This window comes from Amblyomma americanum, chromosome 5, assembly GCF_052857255.1.
Source record: "Amblyomma americanum isolate KBUSLIRL-KWMA chromosome 5, ASM5285725v1, whole genome shotgun sequence".
NCBI lineage: Eukaryota > Metazoa > Arthropoda > Arachnida > Ixodida > Ixodidae > Amblyomma > Amblyomma americanum.
The window spans coordinates 172294093-172311256 of NC_135501.1; the positions used below are offsets into that span (position 1 = coordinate 172294093).

The 17164-nt window shown below is 45.1% G+C and overlaps 2 protein-coding genes across 2 annotated transcripts in view; both read left to right on the forward strand.

Annotated features, from left to right (window-relative positions):
* The window catches only part of LOC144134348 (uncharacterized), a 79285-nt gene extending 71223 nt beyond the window's left edge, over positions 1-8062 (forward strand). The window contains exons 4-6 of the mRNA XM_077667279.1: positions 2958-3308; positions 5835-6173; positions 7758-8062. Coding sequence (XP_077523405.1) covers positions 2958-3308; positions 5835-6173; positions 7758-8062 — 995 coding nt within the window. The remainder of the gene's footprint in view (positions 1-2957; positions 3309-5834; positions 6174-7757) is intronic.
* Positions 8063-9478: 1416 nt separating this feature from the next.
* LOC144134349 (uncharacterized) overlaps positions 9479-17164 on the forward strand; it is a gene marked incomplete at its 3' end in the record, with an annotated part of 103856 nt that continues 96170 nt past the window's right edge. Inside the window, exons 1-3 of the mRNA XM_077667280.1 lie at positions 9479-9637; positions 9925-10075; positions 10527-10601. Coding sequence (XP_077523406.1) covers positions 9479-9637; positions 9925-10075; positions 10527-10601 — 385 coding nt within the window. The remainder of the gene's footprint in view (positions 9638-9924; positions 10076-10526; positions 10602-17164) is intronic.

The window sequence follows — 17164 nt, forward strand, 5'->3', positions numbered from 1 at the left end:
GCGGCTCCCCTGACGGATGCTCTAAGAAAAACAGAGCCCCAAACAGTCGTCTGGAGCGAGACAAAGGAAAGAGCTTTTAGCGCCTTAAAGAGCGCCCTAACAAGCCAGCCTGTGCTACGATCGCCAGACTACACAAAAGGGTTCGTTGTTCAGTGCGATGCTAGTGAGCGAGGCATGGGCGTTGTACTGTGCCAAAGGGACAATGGAGAAGTGGAACACCCCGTCCTGTATGCTAGTCGTAAGCTGACCTGTCGTGAGCAGGCGTACAGCGCCACCGAGAAAGAGTGTGCGTGTCTCGTGTGGGCCGTTCAGAAATTGTCATGCTACCTAGCCGGCTCGAGGTTTATCATTGAGACGGATCACTGCCCTCTCCAATGGCTGCAGACCATCTCTCCCAAAAATGGCCGCCTCCTGCGCTGGAGCCTCGCTTTGCAACAATATTCCTTTGAGGCTCGTTACAAAAAGGGGGGTCTCAACGGTAACGCCGATGGCTTAAGTCGAAGCCCCTAACTTGGGAATCCGCCTCAAAGTTGTTTGTTAGTGATGTTTTCTTCCTGAGGCAGGATTTTTAACATATTGCTTTTGTTTAGTGTTTCAAAGTGATTATGTGCTTTCTAGTGCAATTTTCCAATTTGTGGACGCGTTCTGAGTGCTGCTTGACTACTGTAAGGAACTAGGCAGTAGTATAAAAGGGGAAAGAGCCTGGCAGAGCTTAGTGAGGGTTGTCTCGCGCTTGCTGACTGAGCGGTTGCGTTTCGGCGTAGTTCTAACGCTTGCTGGGAACGAGCACAAAAATGGCAACTCTCCCGAAGTGACTTTGCAGTGTCCTGTGTGATCCTGAACCTGAGAACGAGGCCTTCTCTGTGCGCTGCGCTCAAGCAACGTCGAGGGACGACCGGTTTCGATTACGAGCATCTTCGAGCGACATCCCTATGGACAGCGGATGCAGTCCCCTGACCATCGGGATCTCCTTCTCCCGGCGGGGCGGTCTGTTACGTTTCGTCTACGACGCGCGGTATAGCCGGCGCGGATGCAACGGACGCCGGGGCTTCGTTCAAAGTGGCGGTCATTTTGGGCCCGTTCAGTGCTGCCGTAACGCCTCCCGCCAAGCGCGTCCAGGCAGGTTTCAATGCCACGTGTCGTCGTGTGTGCGTGTGTGTGTGTGTGCATGTTGGTGCCCACGCTTGTCAAAGCGCGGCAGCCGGGGAGAGGAGCTCCCCAACTGGGAGGCGAGGAGGTCTGACCGGCGCCGGCCCGGCGGACGCGCCCGTCACGTCTGTACATGTCTGTGCGTCGCCGTCTCGTGCGACTCATCCCAAGCCGTTCCTTCTTGCCCTCTACTCCGAGGGTATAAAAAGGAGCTGCCCCGGACGCCAAGGGAGACTTCGATTCCTTCCTTCGAGTAACGTGGTCGCCCTGACCGGCTGCTCTTTTGGCGATGCCAGAATAAACAAGTTGTTCTGTTGCCAGTCGACTCATCCTTTGCCGGGACCTTCGGATGTTTCCAGCTTTGCCCCAGGCCGCCAGGCCAACGCTACCCTTGGGGCTTGCAACCCATTTGCAACACTGGCTATTGTGCGTGATACTAATGGCCAATTTTTTTTTCCTTAGCTATACAAAAAATTCTGTGGGTGTAGTTTTTTTATTTTGTGGTTGTGTTTATGTAGCTTTCTGTCTGCTTTCAACGCGACGAATCTTTAGCAGCACTTTTTCTCGCTATTTGGAAGACATCAAGAGAAGGAATGAAAAAAAAGGGCGGTGTTCTGCCGCCATCCTTTGTTCCCCGGGGAGTGTAATGGAGCTGCAAGGCTACGCAACGACACTTCTCGTCGCGAACGGGAGAAAGGCACAATGAAAAAATTCTTTGTTTCGGCAGATTAATGTAGCCTCAATCTCAAAGCTGTTTTACTTGCTACAACGCCCACGCATCGTTAATAAAAAAAATCATTTGCCCAATTCCTAATTAAATATCATTGCGTAGTCTTAGCTTCTTATCTTCTAAAGAACCTTTGCCTACCACTGCTTCTCTTATCCGGTCTTCGTTGTCATGGCACTATTGAGATATGTAAGAGGTTCTGAACTAAGCCGGTGAAGCCAACATTTCTGTGTCAGTAGCTGTTGAAGTTTATATCGTAACTTCGATTCCACGCCATATCAGTGCTATGGACAGTTGCCGTGATAACTGACTCACCCCTGCTCCAGCCGCACGTTTTACGTAAAACTTTATGACCGGCAAATGCTCGTTACATGTGTAAGAGACTAACATAACGTACATACATAATTTGTCAATGCAGTCAGTACTTTGTTATCGAGAAGTGTTTGATCCGCTGTGATAGAAACAATTTTAAATTTTTATTTGGATATGTAAGCTACGAAAAAATTTAGCTCAGTATCTCAAAAGCGTGAATAACATACCTCTAATCGAGTTTAATTGTTTCCACTCGTTAACTATTGCGAAGTGCAAATACACACGCATTCGGGCACAATCATTCCTTGGGCGCAGTCTGCACACGCCAGAACTCGCCTATGAAAACGAAACTTGCAGGCGAAAGAAATGCCTCGAAACTCAATTAGCGATAGCCCACTCTGTTATGGAAAGAAAATAAGAGGGTACAGCTTAATATGCAGAGAGATAGAAACGTGAATTAGGACTCAAGAAGAGATTAATGGCATGACAATGGAAGCTGTCAACATGGGTGGGAGTGCAATGCAGCGAAAAGATGGCCGATGGCCTCTTGGGGTAATAGGCTGGACTCCAAAGGAAGGAAAACACAGACGGTAAAAGTGGGTTACCTACGTTCAGGTGAAGATATGAGACTAAGATGTTTATTGGTGTAATAAGAAGACACTAGCGTGGGGGAGGAATTAATGGGTAGTGTGAGGATGGGCGTTTGTCCTGCAGCCGGTGCGATCCGCGTGACGGTGATGATTGTGATGGAGGTGATGATGATATGCAGGCGTGCTGGGTGTGGTGGTCACCGAGGTACGCCTCCTGTCCGACAGCAACAAGACGCAGTACGTGCTGCAAGGGGAAGGGGCCACGCTGCTCTGCTTCTTCGTGCTGTCTCCCACCGAGGACCTCCGCCGCGTGCTCTGGTTCAAGGACGGCGCCGAGGTGTACGTGTGGCGCAAGGGGCGCCGGCCGCTGGCGCGAAACCTGTTCGACAAGCGAGTCGACCTGAGCAACCGCTCTCCCTCCTTCATCACCATCCTCAGCGCCGACATGGCCATGCAGGGAAACTACACGTGCAGGGTGGAGACGGACGCCGGTGCTTCCGAAAACGACTTCTTCCTCACCGTTATCGTCGGTGAGTGATTGTACGTGTCGCTGCGTGCGCTCAATTCGATAGCACAGCGTCTTCCTCGCATTCCAGTAGACCGGAACATAGTGAAAAAAAAAGCACGAGGACTTATCAGTGAAATCGGAAAGCATAGTGATCTTTGCACTAACACCAATATTATTTTCGACCATGGCACAGCTCAAGCAGCAGTTTAGTAGTGTACAACTGCCATGCGTGATGAGAGAAGCACATTCGTTCAGGTGCATATTTTGCACGTGGCTAACTATTGTGACTGCGCCGAATTGAACCAGCGAATTTCGACAGCTCTCGCCGAGAAGGTCAGTGAGTGTAGGCTAATCAGGCGTTCCGTACTGGTTGGAGAACTGCCATTCATGCGCCAATTATGTGGCCCAGGTTATGGGAAGCTAGTTTTCTAATTGGCTGCATGCGCAAGAGGCTGACGGAGAAAGACAAATGAAGCCTTGAATCGGTTTTGTACTCTGAGACCTTTCTACTGTGTTCCGGTATCATTCGTGCTCAAATTTTGTGTTGGATGTTATGTCCAGTTTAGCTTAATGAGTTCCCGAGTACGTTCGTGAGGTTTATCTCAACGTAATATGCATAATTTTCGCCTCTTCCATTTGTGATTGGAAGCTAAATACGAGCTAAAAATTAAGAATAAAAATGTACGTGGTGTCTGAGCTAGCTTTAGCCAGGGTTTAAAAATATGCCTAGGGACTCTAAGACGACGCGACCAAATGCATGTTTCTGGCTATCGTATGGAGCAAGTCACACAGATTTTCGTATTCTGCTTAATTGCACATATAGCCGAGATTATATAAGCAACTTCGCAAGCAACGAACTTAGGAAAAATTTCTAATAGAAAAGTTGTAGAACGGCCCGCAAATTGTTGGACTGAACAGTTTCTAACTATTCATCTTTTACGTAGTACTTCTTTCCTCTCACTGCAAATGCCCGCGAAATAAAAAAATACCACCTGACATGCCCGCTATCGCGCCGCAATGGCAGTGCCGCAGTGCTCTCAAACGTTCCTCCTGCAAACAAACGAATAATTTAGCCGTGTGTGCTGTCGCTTAAAAGGTGACTGGGCAGAGACGCAGGCGCTGGCGGTGCGATTTGCGCCAGCGCAACCGATAAGGGCTGTGTCTGGTAGTCGCTGTGATGCCCGCCGCGCGGGAACCATACTGCTGGCGCAAATGGTGGATGCATTTGTATATGATTACTCCTTATCGCTGCCACCTCCTCGGTGCCGCGATTAGAGCCACTGGAAACTTTTTCTACAGTCTATACGCGATACAGTGCATGCTCCACCTGTCACTGTCGCTACGAAGCCAATTTGCCGCAGCCAGCAGTAGTCGGGAGAAGAATTCGGGGGGAGAGGGGGGGGGGGGGGGAGAAGGGCATTTTATGGGCGCTGCTTTGAAGAGTCAGCGCTCCTTTCCATTTGACTCCGTAATTATTAGCTTCTGACTAGTTCTAAACTCGGCAAAGATCACATTTCCCCACTGAATAAAACTGACGCTGAAGATTTCATAACCTTTATGCCCTGAGGCAATAAACATCGCTTGAAAAAAAAAGACCCTAGACCGTACTGAATGCCGAAATAACAGATGGTGATGGTTTAAGGGCGTTGATCGTCAGTGCGCAAAAGCCGATGAGGCGAAGACTACCGATCTAACAAACTGAAGGCAAAGAAATTAATCACCATCATCATCATCATCATCATTGTCATAATCATTATAAAAGGCTACTTTTAATGTTTGTAGAGTCATTTTCAGCTTAAAAGTAGTCGGTTTCTTTGCTACTGCAACCATTTGAGGGCATGGACGATGAACGAACTGGGAAACATCTTAGAGATCCTAAAGAATCCTGAGTTTCAGGGCGGAGCTCAAAAATTATTGATTGGAAGCAGTAGTGTTATGTGGGCGCACGTGAACGAAGGCGGCCGAACGCGCGTCTAAGGTCGAAGAAGCAAGACAGTAGAACGCCGCCCTAAATACCTAGTGCAGACCGATTCGAAGACTGCACTAGTAGAATCCATGACTTGCCCTGGTATATGCTGCAACGATCGTGCTTATGACTGGAGGTCGGTACCTACCCTCAGCGACTAAATAGGCCTCAAAATTTGTGACCTTTTTGCTAAAAAAAGCGTATATATTTTCGTGCAGCCTTTTTTGAGCACCTTGATGCAAAGAAAAAGTCAAATAATAAAAAAAAAAGCTGAGCCAAGTGGTAAACGCGCGTGAGCATAGACTGCATGTAAGTTTTTCAGTTTTTATCCGTGCCAGTGATTGTAGACTTCCCATTCCTCTTTACTCTGCCCCTTCTCTCCGGTAGGTGATTTTTATTGTTAATTCATAGACCCTCCTGCAAATTTCAAACTAGAACTCAGCACCTCTGTGTTGAACGAAGGGGGAACAATGCAATGCCCTTGAAAAAAATATTAGCGCCCTAATATATATTATATTGCTAGGCCTTGGTATGGACTGTTTAGAAATAAGAGCGTGCATTTTGTAGCTATTCTCACCAAAGTCCCTCTCCGCCCTTACGCTGCCGACTCTTGCAAGGAAGGCAGCTGGACGACCTTCTCTGACCGCGTCTCGTGCACAGAAGCCGTGGAGCTGGACTGCAGAGGGATGTTCCCCAAGCCTTCGCCAGCGTGCGACGTGTACAATGATCAAACCGGGGTGTACCTTAACACGATGCCCTTCGACAGTGTCCGGGTAGCGGCCAACTCTACCTACGACGTTCGACTGCAGCGCGTCTTCCAAGTTCGCGACTGGCTGTCTTACCGGAACTTGACCTTTCGCTGCCACGTCATTGTCCTGGGCACGGACTGGCGCACCGGCATCTCCCACAAACTGTTCGGAGGTGGGTGGTTTTTTTAGCACGGAGAAGTGGTTGTACTCACTCACAAATAAGGGGCTTACTGCAGTGCAAATAATGTTGTTGCTGCCAGCTTTGTAAAAGTACGAGGACCGTATCATATGATTTGAATTTATCTATGTCCCACGGCGCATGATCCACAGTATCGATTTTGGTGACTGTCGTTAGTTGTGGGGACTGTGTTCTATCACCATACGGTAGCCCTTGTCAGAGGCGTTCAATTCGGGGTTGCCAGCACACTTTCTTCGTATGCATGTCAGTAGCCGAGCAGGCAGCATGGACAGGACAACATTGCTCTTGTAGAAAGAAGGTGTGAGCTTTTTGGAGATTTTTCGGCTACTTGTGGAAGCGTGTGGCGAATAGGCAGCATCCAGAAGTGCCGTCTCCTACTGGGCGGAAGGCTAGCAGCCCTGGCTTGCACCCGCGCAATGTTGGGGGCATGTCACCCAGCGCTGCCTTTGTCGATTACTATGCTGCCCGCTCGGCTACTGTCATGAACATGAAGAAACTGCGCTGGCAGCCACAAAATGAATGCCTCCGACTAGTGCTACAGTGTTGTAGTAGAACACAGTCCCCACTACTAATGACAGGTGCAACGAATGATACGGTGGACCATGCGCTGTGGGAGACACAAAAGTTCGTCTTCATAGTACGATCTTCGTAGCAGCTTTTCGCCGTGCTGTGTATTCATTTACCGTTTTATGCAGGCCCGTTTTAATGATAGGAAGGAGAATTTAGGAAGATAACATGGGGCTCAATGAGGCCCGATGTCACATACTAGCGCGGAATAATCACATAATCGCTTGAGCCTAAAGGAAATGGTTAAGTCAGTATTTGCCCATGCCATCAAAGGCTAACGCGAGCTTCGGATTTCTCCGGGGCGTTAACGAATAATAATGCGCTAGCATCAATAGCGGTTAGCAGTTTGCTCAGAAGAGGGCCGGTAACTGCAACAGTGCGGTGATGGTGTTCTCAAAACGTATGTTTGTTTTTGAAGAATAGTAGGAACGTGAGGAACTATACAGTAAAAATTTCAATCAGTCAATAACTTTATGCTCTTGAAAGAGAAGAGACAAGAACAAAGGTCGACAGCCTGAGAGGGATCCTTTCTGCTTTCCGGGCATCGCAGTACGGCAGAAAATGACACGCTGAAATTCAAAATTTGACTAAAGATAACTAGCTTCTACAAAACGCATTAAAAATTCTTGCTGGACAATATTCATAAAGCAGCGTGCTTTACCATCTCAGGCATACCGCCATGTTATCAGAGCCCCCTTCAGAGCCTCTTTTAATTGCGAAATGGGCCGGCGATGTCACCTCTAGTATTTTGTTTTTGGTCTTTTCCAACTTATAAATGCTCCGTTTTCGATTGGAGTGGTATTCTGCGATTAATGCTTGGTACTTTAGCGACACAGGCCAACTTCTTCTCTGCTCAGTGTCCCTCTACTAGAGAGCACTATACAGCTCTTCAACAGGCAGTACGCTTCCCAAGTACTGGCGGGTGGTTCCGTCAGCACAAAACTGTCGAAGGCTGTCAGTATCTAGCTTAAACTTGGCTTGCTTGCGCAGATGCCGGATGCTCGCCGGAGCCGCCAGAGATCGTCAACGGCTACTACAACGTGAGTGGCGAGGAGACGTGTTGGCGGACGCCGGCCGATGGATCTGTGGCGCGTTACCACTGCCTCGAAGGTTACGAGCTGCGGGGACCACGGGAGCTGGTGTGCCGTAGTGGCACCTGGGTGGCGCCACCTCCGTTAGTGACGTTTTCCGGGAAGAGACCGGCTATCGCAGCGACGGCAACTTTCATAACCATCATCTGCGGTGAGTGCATCTGCAAAGAAATGTTTAGTATTCGTGAACCAAATGATGCCTGAGAAAATAATACAAACATTTAAGAGCGAATATGATAGATACGCGAATTTTCAAGCCGTGCTTTTATCACCATATCATGAAAATAAATGATACTTCAGGAAATGAAGTTAATTTGTGTTTGCGTCTGCATATTTTGGAGAAAAATCATGCATGCCTATTCAAGGAATGTTCTATTATAATAAGTTCAGTGGTTTATTTGCCTTTGTTTCAGCATTAAACAGCCAAGCTGAAGTAGAATGGAATCGTCTGCTGACTGGAATTATGGCAACGCTGAATTTACTGCTCTCTCTCTATCTGACGCTATACTCGTCGTAGCAGCTGCTAACGACGAAAGAAGCCTTATGAATGTGCAGATGATTGCCTCCAATAATTGTAAGGTGAGAGACCCAGCTTTCTTGATCGCACTTTTTATTATGTTGCTTCAACTTATTGTAAAGAGGATCGACACTAAGAAATGCGTGAAGCGCCTCATCATTGTAAATTGTTACAAATATTTATTAGATCCTGCTAATGTCTCAGTACCGATGACGTACGGATAAGTGCCGTAGTTTAATCTATTCTAAACGCTGCGCTGAAAATCAAAGAAACGAATTTCTGTTCGTTTGCGAACGAGTGTAGTTAGTGGCACTAAAATAAGATTCATGTTTGCATAAAGGCCGCTCAGAAGCCTTGAGACCTCTGCGTTTTCTAATATAGAATCTATAAAAAAGGGTCTATATATATATGCGCTCTTTTTTTTCTTTCTGCCTTCTTTCTAGGGACCAGTCGTCTGGCATGACATCGCGGTTTTCACTTATACGAAGGGAGGACTTGGAAAATATACACACGGGCAACACATAACTCATGTTGGTTGGCTGGAGGGTCAGCGGGGCCATGACGTCACAAATGGCCGGCCTCAACAAAGTTTGCTGCTGTGTTTAGGTATCTTTTACGTCATAGTATTTGTTTCATGTTCCAGAAGTTCCTCATCAGGTATAATAGTAATTACGGTATTTATAATAATAACAATATTTTTATTTGTTATTCGCGATATATGCTACTTTATTAATGCAAGCGTATCAAAGTGATTGTTGTCGCTAAGTGAAGTCTCTCACCCATGTAAGACCGACGTAGAGTAGAAGTTCACTGCTACAATTCCACGACGCGCAGCTGACTATATTTTCATTTGGAACAGAAAATGTTGCAAGTTAATTGGCAAAACGACAAAACTCGCCTACTTCTTCCCCTTCTTCCACCCCATCACTATGAAATGAATAGATCGATAGATAAAACTAATAAAACGAAGGCATAAAGTCGGCCAAAATATTGATATCTGGCCTGCTACTCTGCACCGTGGAAGGGGAGGAGGAGTAGAAAGAGGGTCGTGATGAGTGCCGATGTGGTGAGAAGAAAGATGAGAGTATGTGCACGCATATCTGATGGCATCACCACCGCGAGTCGAGGCCTCTGTCACTCAAAAAAACAACAACGAAAGGCCCGTATTGCCTGGGGTGCTTGCCAACTCTGCGGCCAAGTTCCCAGCAGTTAAGTCCTCCGAGAGTGGCCTGCTGTCAAAACGCTTCAAGGAAGCGACCAACGTTAGTCTTGGCGCGCATAAACTGGACATACCACTAGCACATGCTCCGCACTCTCAGGTATGCTACAAGTGGAACATTTCCGGCGTGTCCGTTCTTCCAATTAAGTACTTTTACGTTAAATCGAAGCAACAGCTTTGTTACTGGGACCTCTCTGTATACGTGGTTAAAGAGGTTAAAAATGCACGGGATTGCCAACATATAGGGGCTAAAGTTTTTCTCAGTTTTTACCTGGGACAATACTGATAACATACTTCGGTATTTCTTTCCCTTCTGCTGCCTTTTTTCAGTTCTTGCTTGGTGGTGGTGGTGGTTTTGGGAAGGATGACTCGTCCACGTCATGCATAGAGGTTTACGTAGTGTGTACAACCTGCAAGACGGATCTTCGTATTGCCTTTGAATTTCGTCTCGGAGGCTTGAAGAAAATCTACAGAGAACACGGTGGAAACTGGACAGACGGGAAGAGCCTTACGTGCTCCTGAAGACAAAAAGCCGCGTGCAAGACACAGTTTTCCGCTATATGTATAGTAAAAGCGTTTCGTAATTTTATGCACCAGTTGTATTCTGTATTTTTCGTGATGCGGACGGTGAAGTACCTTAAACCATTACTTATGCTTTATGGGATCCGTAGCTCCCCTGTCGCAACACCCCCATACCCATCGTTTTTTACTTTAGGCCTTTATCCAACGGCGGGCCTACATTCATTCAGTAATACTACAAGTTCAAAGCAGACGGTGTCTCAAAGGTGCAAGCTGCCCCATGGAGTTGCTTACCGAGATGTTTTATCTCGAATATAAACTCGAGCAGAAGCTAGCTGCTCAAGGCAACAATGATATGTTGAGAGCTAGTGGAATAGACATAACCTTGGCAGGGTAAAGGCTTTTGCCCAAAGAGAACTTTGAGCTTAACAACACCTTCAGCCCATCATCGAAGCAGCAGCTGTCGGAGAACGTGTTCGAGAGTCGAGGTAAGTGTTGTGTTGTTTTTGTGTCCCACCTATCAGCGTGTCTACTTTCACAAGAGTACAATTTGAATAGTTTCTTTCGTATTCGCATGTAACTTACCAAGTTATTCTGGAGTGGACGAAGGTGAGTTATGCAGTGGATTGAAGCTGGGTGTGCTTGGGGTGACATAAAGGTAATACGTGGTCGGCCTTGCTGGCTCATGACTGCTTTTGCTGTCACCATCAGCAAAGGGTAACAAGTACTTGGCAGTGGTCTTGCTAGCGTACTCGTAAAATGCCACTGCCAGGAAACCTCATAGGCTATCGGTCTTCATAGAATAGTCGAAGTATAGTTATATGCCTGGGCAATACATAGTGTTTCACTTCAGACTTTATACAACTTTAAAAATAGGCCTTTTGAGTTAAAAGAGCGTTTCTTTAACATATTGCCATTGGTGTAGTACATCAGAATACGGCTAAGACGTGCCAACTAAAAGGCTGGTTCACTAATATTGAATAGGTAAGTTTTTATTTGTTACTGTTAGGCTCCTTAATTATTGACAGGTGCGTAGTCCACCGTTAAGTAATATCCACATCTATTTTTACAATTTCGAAAGCGCGGTTACCTCGGCATGTATACATAAAGAAATCGGGCTGCAAATGTTCCCGATAAATACTAGAAAAATTAATTACAAGGTTTCGCCAGGAATTTCTTCGAATAATGCATCATAAGCACATCAGAAACGTGGCAACAGGTGTTTAGTTCAGAAAATGGGCGGCAAAATTTCAGTGCCCACTCTACAAAAACTCCTCACATGGTTTCGCCAGGAGCAGCTTACAAGGATACAACTTAGTATGGCCAGTAGTATAGGCACCAGATGTACACATCAGAATACCGGCGGAAATTTTCTGGAGATAATCTACAAAATTTCATCACATGGTTTTACCAGGAACTTATCTAAGTGATGCATCATAAGCACGTTAAAAATGTAGCCACCAGGTCTATATTTCAGAAAATCGGCAGCACATTTTTGTTTGTGCCCACTCTACAAAATGTCATCACATTGTTTCGCGAGGAACACTTCAGAAGAATGCAAATTGGTCAAATATCGAACTTGTAAAAAAATCACCTTGGTGAAAAAGAATACAACTTGCACTCATGAGTAATGTAGGCGTCAGATGTGTATATGAGAAAACTGGCGGCAAATGTTCTAGAGAAAATATACTAAAATTCGTTACGTGGTTTCGCTCTGAACTCCTCACTGTGATGCATCATAAGCTGCTCAGAAATTCTATGAAGTGAACATAAGAAAGTCGGGAGCAAATTTTCTGAGAAACGACAAGAGCTCTGCACAAGGATAATCACAAAGTCACAAAAAGTATGATTTTTTTCAGCTATTCAGTCATAAGAATTCCGCACAAACCTCATAAATGTTTGCAGGGAACGGAAAATATCCATTATATACATTTAAATTTTACGTATAGAAAGGGTGTGCTAATTCCGTGGCATTTTACTGCCGTCGCGCTGCAGTTGTGATTTTGGCCTCTGCTAGAATCAGGCAAGACCGTGACCTCGAATAGCCGTGAATTGGATTCACAGGGCTTCCGGAGAGACCCAGGGCTTTCAAGAACTTATTGCTTTACGTAGTCGTTAGTATATAAAACATATATATATATATATATATATATATATATATATATATATATATATGTTTTATATACTAACGACTACGTAAAGCAATAAGTTCGCGAAAGCCCTGGGTCTCTCCGGAAGCCCTGTGAATCCAATATATATATATATATATATATATATATATATATATATATATATATATATATATATATATATATATATATATATATATATATAATGTCAAGGCGTTTATTTGAAGCACAGGTCGGTTGGTCTGGGTTGCCCGGCGACACGTCGGGCACACTCACAGGCGTCGTTCGAAAAACCCAACTGCACTTCGTCTGCTTCTTCGTTGTCCCGCTTGAACTCGTCCGCTTCTTCGCTACGCTGCGCCTGTCGGTCCCATTACAATATATATATATATATATATATATATATATATATATATATATATATATATATATATATATATATATATATATATATATATATATATATATATATATATATATATATATATATATATATATATATATATATATAAATTCAACGACGGCGGAGTCTGTCTTTCCTACAACACAGCGAGAGGCGCAGAACATTGTGATGAAATGAAGGTACATTTAGTGTTTTTAGCACGTTGCAAGAATTCACTGAATCAATCGGAGTTTTGTTGTCACAGATGGAAAACTTAACTGAATTCAAGATAAAATAGAAATGAAGTGAATACTGTGTATCCGAATGATTAGTGACACTAAAATCTAGCACATTTAAAATTGCTTGCTCCCACGATGGCAGGAGAAACTTAGACATATAGCTTCTTTGAGTGAGATATTAGACGCAAGGAACACTTTCGTTTCTTTTTCAATTTAGACGCACTCATTCCGGGTTAGAGATTGGGTCTACGCACTTCTGTCATTCAAAAACGAGACGTTCTGAGCAAACGAACTCAGGAGACGTGTAAATTACGTTCAATCCATTCTCATAGACGTCGATTTCATTTGAAGGTAGGCTCTTTTTCCCTCCTCCATAATTTTACGCTCAGCCTGGCAGCACTGAGATCGTCGAGCACTAAATCGACTCTCTAAAGTTGGCCATAAACTTGCCGCATTTAGAGTTGGTACGCAGCGAGTATTCTGGCTTTGTTCTTTATACTCATATTTTAACGCCGACTAATGACGTCACATTTGCATTAATATATGAGCGTCCTTACTTCTTCATAGTTGCAGATGATTTGTTCATACCCAACATTCTCACTCCGATACGGTCCCTCAGTTTCTTTGATGCACACGGGACATTAGCGCGCTATTCTGGATAATTTCTGGAATTTGAAACTGTTTGAACTATTCTGGAATTGGAAACTGTTTGAAGAACTCTTCAGTAAGTTGCGTCGTCAGTTGTTGAGGGTTTGTGTCTGGCATTTTGTTTGTTTTATTTTTGACTTCGCGATTTATTTTTAAAATCAACGATATAAACAACCCTCTGACCTCTGTATATAGCGTGGTTTGAAATGCTTCTAGCCAACTTTTCCCAATACAATCAATATATAGTAGCGAAAAAGATAAGGGCCACAATACGAAAGTAAGCCAAGAGTGCTAGAGAAAAATGTTTCCGCGCCTTAGGTTGCTATAGAAAGGTTTAAGCCATTGAAAAGTTGCTCGGGAAAATCAGCGTTTGGAAGATGAGTAGGGAACGATGACTTCGCCCACCCGTCATTCTATTTGCTGAGGGGAACTGCGGCGTCCCCTAAAAACAGCGTTGTTAGCTACCTTAGCAATAATTTATCACTCCAACTGGAGGATAAACGTCTGCGTCTGTGATTAAGTACTCAGGAAGACAAGCAAATATTGGCTGAACATAAAGATGAAAGAAGTCACGACTTTTCGCCCCGTCACAACGTGTGTGCGTCTGAGCTTTTGTTCGGTTCATAGGGTTTAACGTCCCAAAGCGACTCAGTAACGAAAGGGGGAATTCACTAGGTTCACTGTGAAAGCACACTAATAATGCACGTACATAAATGCCTGATCGCATGCAGGAAAGCGGAGCATTGGGCAGAGAGTAGGTTGGTATCCGCAGGCTATCTTCCAGATGCGCAATTTACGCGCACAATTAAAGGCTCAGCATTTGAGAGCTACATTCACCTCTTTATTACACAAATTAAGACAGTAAAAGCTGCATCTAAGAAACAACGCCGAATGAAGTGCAGCATTTGGTGTACCAGAAAGAAATATGGCACGTGATAATGACGAAGAACGCTCGATCAGTCGCTTCCTCCTTCGCGCTGGACGATGAGTGTTCAGCCGCGAAAAAAGATAGTTTCATAACTAACTATTCGTTGCCTTTGAAGTAGAAACTAAAGCGCCATTTTCAGATGGTCAAAGCAGCTCGCCTGTGAGGTCGCGGCTTTGCGCCCTATACTTCGGCATAGGATAGCAAAAATGCTGGACAATTCATTAGAATGCACGAGTCAGTTCGAAAACTAGGTCCAAATTTGCTAAAGTATGCTATAGCGTACGCTCCAGTGTCAAGGAATTGCAAAAAGCTATTTTAAACTAAGTTCCACCACCTTCCACTCATGCCGTTGCGGCAGCAAACCGGTGACCGTTATTAATGATGTTCTGGCGCTTCTGTTTTATGTCGTGTCACAGGCACGAGCGTATTACACACCAAAGCAGTAAATGGCGGGAGGGAAATGAGGTCGGCGCCACCGCATAAATTCTGGCGCGCTTGGGTCATTATTTGCGCACGAAAGCGCACTGCGCGTGATACTCGCGGCCGCGCCTTCAAACTTGCATCATCATGGGCGCACGAAGTGGGCGATATAAACGCCGAGGAAGAAAAGCCGTAGTATTCGCGATAGTAGGCAAGGGCTGTTTCACGTTCGCATCTGTGCGGAGTATGCGACGGCTGCTGATACTCGAAACTGAAACTTCTGGAACATTCTAAGATTAGAAAATGCAGCGAGTTCAGGCAATAAAAGGAGTTGAGGCGGTGACGAGTACTGTCAGTCTCCGGCGCCGGGGTCATTAAAGCGGCTTCCTATTAGTTCGAAAGTGACCCTTCGAGGACGTTTCGCGGAGAGTGTGCGTGTGCTTGACAGCAAAGGCTTGCTTAAAACGCAACACCTTGTGAGGCTAACTTAATTTTTCTGCTGTGTTCGTGTATTCCTTCCGGCGAACGGGGTTAGCCTCGCCCGCGGTTAGTGGCGGTACTTTGCGACACAGTTGTGCCCCGCCTCCGCAAGATCATGTCCTCTGGGTCACATATCGGAGACCAGCGATAATGCAACGATGGGATCGCCTTCAAGAATCTCCAAATTTGGGTAAGCATTGGGGACGATTTTTTGCAAGAGCGGTACACGTATTCAAAAAAGTGGCTGTACTTGCCTTATATTCTGGGCCCTCAATGGGCCTCTAAGCTACTTAATATTTGAAGCATACCACTGAACAGTTTGTGAAACACAGATGCTTTTCGGGCGGTTCCCTCATTCGGTTTTCTGTGGTTTGGAAACGTGCCGTTGTTGCCATGTGTCTGTGGCGCTTTCTGCTTTTGAACTCCGGAGCACTCCGGGGCACAATGTTATTCAATGTAGCAGTGCCGAAGCCGCTTCGCTACCCTTTCACTAAAGTTATCCGTGATCATAAGAGAGCAAATTTCCCTGTTATGAACGCCGAACTGGACACCTTCTTCCACACTTTCCAACAGCTTGCTTCTTCAAGAACTGTCAACCAAAAGAGGTTATTATTCAAGCAGGAACTTTTGACATTGATTGAAACCCATGTCCCAGTCATTTCTATTCGTGGCGATGCAGGTAGGCCATGGTTCATTGGTACCCTAAAGAGGCTTTCACGTAAAAAAATACGCCCTTTTCGCATTGCTAAGCAATCCAACTCAGCCGTCAGTAGGAAAAAAATATTTCACGTGTCTCAAAGACTATGCACGCCTACTGAAGCAGTCCAAAAGAAAGTTATTCCACGAGAATCTTCTGCACATAATGAACAAAAATCCCCAAAAGTTTTAGAATATTCTCTGCCCGGTTAGTCATCATACGGACAACATATCATTTTCTAACTCGTATGGTTCACATGTGCTGCCAGATGAACTATCCGATGTAATAACTCGTACTTTCCTTCGTTTTTACCCATGAGCCGAAAGATAATATTCCCAAATTTCGTGGTACCAGTTTTTCACAGATGCCGCCCATCATAGTCACTGCGGAAGGTATAGAAAAGCTTATCGACAAGCTGAAATTATCAAGTAGCCCCGGTCCTGATAGCATTTCTGCCAAAATACTTAAACCAACAAAGTCCCAACCAGCCGTATATTGCCGATAATTTTGCCCAGTTCCTCGCTCTAAGCGCTCTTCCAACAGATTGGAAAATTAGCAAAGTAGTTCCTGTATTTAAAAGTGGCAACCGGTCTGATCTATCAGATTATCGCCCTATATCTTTAACATGGATCGCCTGCAAACTAATGGAACACATCATTTATTCTCAAGTTGCCGTACACCTTGATAACAACGCATTCTTCTTCGCTAATAAGCACGGTTTCCACTCTGGTCTTTCTTGTGAGTCGCAGCTTTTTGAATTCACCACTGATCTTGAAGTTGAATTCAGTTTATTTCTCGCTCTTAGTGGTACAGGTATCACTGGGAGAGAGAGGACGCAAAGAAAAAAGCTGCTTGAATGCAGCTTGAGGGGCACCCTACGCCCACATTTCCGAGGCCGCGTATTGCCTCAGTTTTTCACAAGACAGCCACAGGTGAGGCAGTCGAAACAAAAACTAAAGTATCAACATGATTTAAATACAACATTTCAACATTTAGCATCACAATGAAAACAAAAAGCAATGCAAATACTACAAAACAAAAGCACTTATCTTATTTATTTATCTTATTTACAGTTCAGAGCAAGTTCAAGCTAAACGTCTTCACAAAGGTACAAAATGGTTTTTAGGC